This window comes from Coregonus clupeaformis, chromosome 36 (genome assembly GCF_020615455.1).
Source record: "Coregonus clupeaformis isolate EN_2021a chromosome 36, ASM2061545v1, whole genome shotgun sequence".
In the NCBI taxonomy this organism is placed as follows: Eukaryota; Metazoa; Chordata; class Actinopteri; order Salmoniformes; family Salmonidae; genus Coregonus; species Coregonus clupeaformis.
In genome coordinates, this window is record NC_059227.1 from 37,349,011 (window position 1) to 37,357,062 (window position 8,052).

General features: G+C 39.2%; 1 protein-coding gene across 2 annotated transcripts in view; it reads right to left on the bottom strand.

The window, feature by feature from the left end:
- The window catches only part of LOC121552876 (mitogen-activated protein kinase kinase kinase 7-like), a 29,869-nt gene extending 26,936 nt beyond the window's left edge, over window positions 1-2,933 (bottom strand). For both annotated transcript variants that reach the window (XM_041865964.2, XM_041865963.2), the window contains exons 1-2: window positions 2,149-2,933; window positions 1,476-1,586 (exon numbers count right to left, since the gene is read on the bottom strand). In XM_041865964.2, the coding sequence (XP_041721898.1) occupies window positions 1,476-1,586; window positions 2,149-2,235 (198 nt within the window). In that variant the 5' untranslated portion in view covers window positions 2,236-2,933. The remainder of the gene's footprint in view (window positions 1-1,475; window positions 1,587-2,148) is intronic.
- Between the last annotated feature and the right edge of the window lie 5,119 nt (window positions 2,934-8,052).

Here is an 8,052-nt window from a genome sequence, read left to right on the forward strand (position 1 = left end):
AACTTGGATTAGCAAACACAACGTACCATTGGAACACAGGACTGATGGTTGCTGATAATGGGCCTATGTAGATATTCCATAAAAAATCATCCGTTTCCAGCTACAATAACCATTTACAACATTAACAATGTCTACACTGTATTTCTGATCAATTTGATGTTATTTTAAATGGACAAAAAAAAAAGATTTTATTTTGAAAAACAAGGACTTCTAAGTGACCCCAAACTTTTGAACAGTACCAGTCAAAAGTTTGGACACACATACTCATTTATGGGTTTTTCTTAATTTTTTACTATTTTCTACATTATAGAATAATAGTGAAGACATCAAAACTATGAAATAACACATATGGAATCATGTAGTAACCAAAAAAAGTGTTAAAGAAATCAAAATATATTTTATATTCTTCAAAGTAGCCACCATTTGCACACTCTTGGCATTCTCTCAACCAGCTTCATGAGGAATGCTTTTCCAACAGTCTTGAAGGAGTTCCCACATATGCTGAGCACTTGTTGGCTGCTTTTCCTTCACTCTGCGGTCCAACTCATCCCAAACCATCTCAATTGGGTTGAGGTCGGGGGATTGTGGAGGCCAAGTCATCTGATGCAGCACTCCATCACTCTCCTTCTTGGTCAAATAGCCCTTACACAGCCTGGAGGTGTGTTTTGGGTCATTGTCCTGTTGTAAAACAAATGACAGTAACTCTGGGTCTTCCTTTCCTGTGGCGGTCCTCATGAGCCAGTTTCATCATAGCGCTTGATGGTTTTGCGACTGCACTTGAAGAAACGTTCAAAGTTCTTTAAATTTTCCGGATTTACTAACCTTCATGTCTTAAAGTAATGATGGACTGTCGTTTCTCTTTGCTTATTTGAACTCTTCTTGTCATAATATGGACTTGGCCTTTTACCAAATGGGGCTATCTTCTGTATACCACCCCTACCTTGTCAGAACCCAACTGTTTTGCTCAAATGCATTAAGAAGGAAAGAAATTCCACAAATTAACTTTTAACAAAATGCATTCCAGGTGACTACATCATAAAGCTGGTTGAGAGAATGCCAAGAGCGTGCAAAGCTGTCATCAAGACAAAGGGTGGCTACTTTGAAGAATCTGAAATATAAAATATATTTTGATTTGTTTAACACTTTTTTGGTTACTACATGATTCCATATGTGTTATTTCATAGTTTTGATGTCTTCACTATTATTCTACAATGTAGAAAATAGTAAAAATTAATAAAAACCCTGGAATTAGTAGGTGTGTCCAAACCTTTGACTGGTACTGTATATATATGTTTTACTCTAGTTTGTTTAGTAAATATTTTCTTAACTCTATTTTCTTAAAACTGCATTGTTGGTTAAGGGCTTGTAAGTAAGCATTTCACGGTAAGGTCTACCTACAGCTGTTGTATTCGGCGCATGTGACAAATAACATGTGATTTGATCTCTACTAGTATCCCAGTACAATATAACAATACCTCAACTATGAACGCTTTCCTTTCAGATTCACTCTCTATTGTCTTGATTGCGACGTCTTTGCCTTTCCATTTGGCCTTGCAGACAACACCAAATGCACCTCTCCCCACGACCTGAAAGAGAACAGGTAGACGACATAAGCCAAGTGTGTTGGATGCATTGTTATTCGTCCTTTATTATCATGACCCTACTAAAGCCACTTTCCATCTGGGTATTTTAGGACTTAGCCAAGCTAACACTGTTGTTGTTATTTGTTGTGGGCAAGTTCCATTACACAATCCAGCATATCAATCAAACTGTGTGCAGACAGTCAACGTCAGCTGATCTGATGGAGAGGGGTCTGATGTCCCACCTGTGAGAACTGCATCTAGTTAGCTAGCTACAATCAAAACAAGAACTGCCTAATAGATTTGGAGAATAGCTAACTGACCATTCTCTATAACGTCTAAAATCATTGATGAATGGCATAGCTATTAGTGACATAGTTATGGTAACTTTTAATTCCCAGGCCTTTTCAAAACCATAATAAACAAACATTCAATGCATGGTAGAGCTAGCTAGCATGACAATTGAGATATCACGTACTGTGGCAACTTCTGCGTCATGACACTAATATCAGAGGATCCCTCATGTTCCAATCAAATGGAATGTTGAGATAGCTAGCTTGTTACTTACCTCCTCAACTTCAATATCCACATAATCTATTTCTTCAAAGGGATATCCAGGGGGAGTTTCGATCATATCGGCGGATGGCAGAGACATTGCTAACTGGCTAACTAGCTATTCATTAAAACCAAGATGTTAAAATAAAATAAAAAAATCGCTAAAACATGCTAGACACGCGCACTCAAAGAATCATAAAAATATTATTACATGACACAACTTGCCAAGACACTGGCGGACCTAAAACGTTAATAAATATAGTTTAAAAACTGAAACTCGCAAGCTGTGTTAGCTGGCTAGCTAGCTAGCTCAGTCCAACATAGCCAGATGGTAGCTGAGCTAGCTAGCCAGCTAGTAAGGCAGTTTGCTAACGTTAGCTAAAAAGTCGATGAGTAACAATGGCTAGTAGTAGCCACAATTTGCAAACAGCAACTTTCAATTGCCATATCAGGGACGTCAACGACGTTTGTTGACAAAAGTAATTCAGCAAGCTATATCTGACACTTTGGGATGCACTTGACTAGGCCAATTGCTGGCCTAATTACGCCAGCCCTTCGCCACCGTAGACTGTGCACAACCGGCGTAGTGGCTCAAGACATGGGGTGATTGATTTCCTTAACATTTCAAACTCAAAATAATCAAAGAAAAGTGTCCACCGTTTTGCCATGCGTTTATCTAAACATCTGACACGCGTACATCACTTTATAATTACGACTTTGCTTCCATTATATACGACTTTTGTTTTTTTCCGCAGTTGTTGCAGGCAGCAGCTCCAGAAAGTGTGTGCTCCCCTGAATTCTGCCCCACCAGCTTTGTGCCCGGAATGGCATGCAGATGCAACTTCGTAAATAAAGACGCTATAATAAAAAGGATGCGAGGTTATTGTTAACTATATCATTACAATAAATGCATGCATAAGTGTGTGCTTATAAGTAACGTTATTAGCCTCTTATATGTCAATAGTATACGTAGCCTACAGTGTAAAGTACTTAACTAAAAATAATTTAAAGTAGTATGTCTACTACTTAAGTCGTTTTTGGGGGTATATGCACTTTACTATTTATATTTTTGAAAACTTTTACTTTTACTTCACTACATTCTTAAAGAAAATTATGCACTTTTTACTCCCAACATTTTCCCTGACACCCAAAAGTAGGCTACTCTTTACATTTTAAATGCTTAGCAGGACAGGAAAATTATCTAATTCATGCACTTATCAAGATAACATCCCTGGTCATCCCTACTGTCTCTGATCTGGCAGACTCACTAAACACAAATGCTGAAGTGTGCCCCTGGCTATCCGTTAAGTAAAAAAACAAGAAAGTGTGCCTTCTGGTTTGCTTAATAAAGCAATTTGAAATTATTAATATTTTTAATTTTACTTTTGATACTTTAGTATACTTTGCAATTACAATTAACTTTGATACTTAAGTATATTTAAAACCAAATACTTTTAGACTTTTACTTAAGTAGTATTTTACTGGGTGACTTTCACTTTTGCTTGAGTCATTTTCTATTAAGGTAGGCCTATCTTTACTTTTATTCAAGTATGACAATTGGGTACTTTTCACACCACTGGTAGCCTACAGTTGAAAAACGTAAGTGACTGTGACTGACTGTGAATGTAAACTTTGTTAATTAGACTAACACAGGTATAATAAAATGCTATTCATTTTAGTGCTTTAGTGTTTCAAAATAAAATTGTCCATTTATCAAATGGACCATCAATCATGATCCATCAATCATGGTTTGTCTGGTAGTCTGGAGAAAATATAATTCACCTGTTGCCCATATGTCATTTAAATCTGTAAATTCCCTCTTCATCCTCGAAACAAGTGTGACAGAGTAGGAACCATAGTTTTGGTCAGCATTTCGCAGGGGAGCCTAATTAGGGCGCGAATAGTTCAAAAGGTATAAAAGCGCCAAAGATGGTGGGTAAATGAAGATAGTTCACTCAGGCACTTTACCATTGAAAAACAATGTCAGTTCTGGACTACTTAACGGGGTCAGTCTCCCATAGACACCAAAGCAATAGCAGCTGGGTCTGGTCTACAGTGGGGGAAAAAAGTATTTAGTCAGCCACCAATTGTGCAAGTTCTCCCACTTAAAAAGATGAGAGAGGTCTGTGATTTTCATCATAGGTACACGTCAACTATGACAGACAAAATGAGAAAAAAAAATCCAGAAAATCACATTGTAGGATTTTTAATGAATTTATTTGCAAATTATGGTGGAAAATAAGTATTTGGTCAATAACAAAAGTTTCTCAATACTTAGTTATATACCCTTTGTTGGCAATGACACAGGTCAAACGTTTTCTGTAAGTCTTCACAAGGTTTTCACACACTGTTGCTGGTATTTTGGCCCATTCCTCCATGCAGATCTCCTCTAGAGCAGTGATGTTTTGGGGCTGTCGCTGGGCAACACGGACTTTCAACTCCCTCCAAAGATTTTCTATGGGGTTGAGATCTGGAGACTGGCTAGGCCACTCCAGGACCTTGAAATGCTTCTTACGAAGCCACTCCTTCGTTGCCCGGGCGGTGTGTTTGGGATCATTGTCATGCTGAAAGACCCAGCCACGTTTCATCTTCAATGCCCTTGCTGATGGAAGGAGGTTTTCACTCAAAATCTCACGATACATGGCCCCATTCATTCTTTCCTTTACACGGATCAGTCGTCCTGGTCCCTTTGCAGAAAAAACAGCCCCAAAGCATGATGTTTCCACCCCCATGCTTCACAGTAGGTATGGTGTTCTTTGGATGCAACTCAGCATTCTTTGTCTTCCAAACACGACGAGTTGAGTTTTTACTAAAAAGTTCTATTTTGGTTTCATCTGACCATATGACATTCTCCCAATCCTCTTCTGGATCATCCAAATGCACTCTAGGAAACTTCAGACGGGCCTGGAAATGTACTAGCTTAAGCAGGGGGACACGTCTGGCACTGCAGGATTTGAGTCCCTGGCGCCGTAGTGTGTTACTGATGGTAGGCTTTGTTACTTTGGTCCCAGCTCTCTGCAGGTCATTCACTAGGTCCCCCCCATGTGGTTCTGGGATTTTTGCTCACCGTTCTTGTGATCATTTTGACCCCACGGGGTGAGATCTTGCGTGGAGCCCCAGATCGAGGGAGATTATCAGTGGTCTTGTATGTCTTCCATTTCCTAATAATTGCTCCCACAGTTGATTTCTTTAAACCAAGCTGCTTACCTATTGCAGATTCAGTCTTCCCAGCCTGGTGCAGGTCTACAATTTTGTTTCTGGTGTCCTTTGACAGCTCTTTGGTCTTGGCCATAGTGGAGTTTGGAGTGTTTTCTGTTTGAGGTGCCATTAATACAAGTAACGAGTGGAGGACAGAGGAGCCTCTTAAAGAAGAAGTTACAGGTCTGTGAGGGGCCAGAAATCTTGCTTGTTTGTAGGTGACCAAATACTTATTTTCCACCATAATTTGCAAATAAATTCATTAAAAATCCTACAATGTGATTTTCTCAATTTGTCTGTCATAGTTGACGTGTACCTATGATGAAAATTACAGGCCTCTCTCATCTTTTTAAGTGGGAGAACTTGCACAATTGGTGGCTGACTAAATATTTGTTTCCCCCACTGTACCTGCATTTTGTAGAGATGCTGTCTGTTTGAGAACCATTTTGAGAACTGTGCTGTCTTGAATTCTTTCGGGTGTGGTCAATTGTAAGAAGGTGGTGACTTTGATTATAAGTGTTATTGGGCAGTTTCCCAATAAATTGGCCTTGTGATTTGATTAGGCCTATAGACCTAGATGTTGCTAACCATGTGAAATAGATCGATCTTGTATTGGTCTAAGATGGTATGCACTACATTTTCTATTATGTGAAAATTAAAAGCAAGTATGTCTGTTTTGTATGTAAGCAGTATACACTACCAGTCAAAAGTTTGGACACACCTACTCATTCAAGTTTTGTTTTGTTTTTTTTACATTTTTTTACATTGTAGAATAATAGTGAAGAAATCAAAACAATTAAATAACACATATGGAATCATGTAGTAAGCAAGTTCCCACATATGCTGAGCACTTGTTGGCTGCTTTTCCTTCACTCAGCCGTCCGACTCATCCCAAACCATCTCAATTGGGTTGAGCTCAGGGGATTGTGGAGTTCAGGTCATCTGATGCAGCACTCCATCACCCTCCTTCTTGGTCAAATAGCCCTTACACAGCCTGGAGGTGTGTTGGGTCATTGTCCTGTTGAAAAACAAATAATAGTCCCACTAAGCCCAAACCAGATAGGATGGCGTATCGCTGTATAATGCTGTGGTAGCCATGCTGGTTAAGTGTGCCTTGAATTCTAAATAAATCACAGACAGTGTCACCAGCAAAGCACCCCCACACCATCACACCTCCTCCTCCATGCTTTACGGTGGGAAATACACATGCGGAGATCATCCGTTCACCCACACGGCGTCTCACAAATACATGGCGGTTGGAATCAAAAATCTCAAATTTGGATTCCAGACCAAAGGACAAATGTCCACTGGTCTAATGTCCATTGCTTGTGTTTCTTGGTCCAAGCAGGTCTCTTCTTATTATTGGTGTCCTTTAGTAGTGGTTTCTTTGCAGCAATTCGACCATGAAGGCCTGATTCACACAATCCCCTCTGAACAGTTGATGTTGAGATGTGTATGTTACTTGAAGCATTTATTTAGGCTGCAATCTGAGGTGCAGTTAACTCTAATGACCTTATCCTCTGCAGCAGAGGTAACTCTGGGTCTTCCTTTCCTGTGGTGGTCCTCATGAGAGCCAGTTATTATTCTACAATGTAGAAAATAGTAAAAATAAAGAAAAACCCTGGAATGAGTAGGTGTGTCCAAACTTTTGACTGGTACTGTATATCAAACCTATTTTTGATCAAGTTTGTCATCTTACTTTAGTGGTGAGGGGCACAAACTTCAGTAGACTGTTGATCAGCAATCAGCGTCATAACACTATGTTTTGTCTTCTCTGACATAAGGTCTGATTTAAGCTCTAATTTGGGGAAGGGGAAGACAGATGTTTTATATTCAACCAAGATCTCTGTGTGTGTCAGGGATTCAAAAAGTGAAAGAAAGGGTAAATCCACTACAGATTGAGTCTAGGATTGGAATGTATCAGATGCTCAAGTCCTTAACCCAAATGTATAATACCATTATATTGGTTGGATTAACTGCTGTGTTTGCTTAAACGTTCAGGGCTAACCACTGAATGTAGTGAGCCACTACAATACACTCAATACAATACACTGTTTATTTCAATATCGGTGAAGCATCGATAGGAGTTCCTTTGAAAGAGACTGCTTTTCAACATACTATTCTGATATCTATCTAATATCTATAGTACATCTACTAGTAAGTGGGCCAACCAACAGATGTTCTCCATGTCACTTTCAGAAGGACCATGAGAACAAATGCAAGTCTGAAAAAGGATTCAGCTGATGTCCCTTCCAACTACTTTATCAGCTGAGGCAGACAGCAGTACAGGTCACGAGAATACTTTCCACATATAAGTGAATCAGTGCTTCTCCATAAGAACAATATTTCATAGAAGTAATATAGATAACATTGTACTAACGTTTTAACAACCAATATCCTAACTCTGCTTTAATATGAATTTGAGCAGCAACACTTTGTAAAAAATAAATTAGGCAATGTATTATAAGAAACACAGTGCATGATGAAACAGTAACACATTCCCTATTTACAAAGAGTAATTTACATTTACGTCATTTAGCAGACGCTCTTATCCAGAGCGACTTACAGTTAGTGAGTGCATACATTTTTATTTATTTTTCATACTGGAATCGAACCCACAACCCTGGCGTTGCAAATGCCACACTCTACCAACTGAGCTACATCCCTGCCGGCCATTCCCTCCCCTACCCTGGACGACGCTGGGCCAATTGTGTGCCGC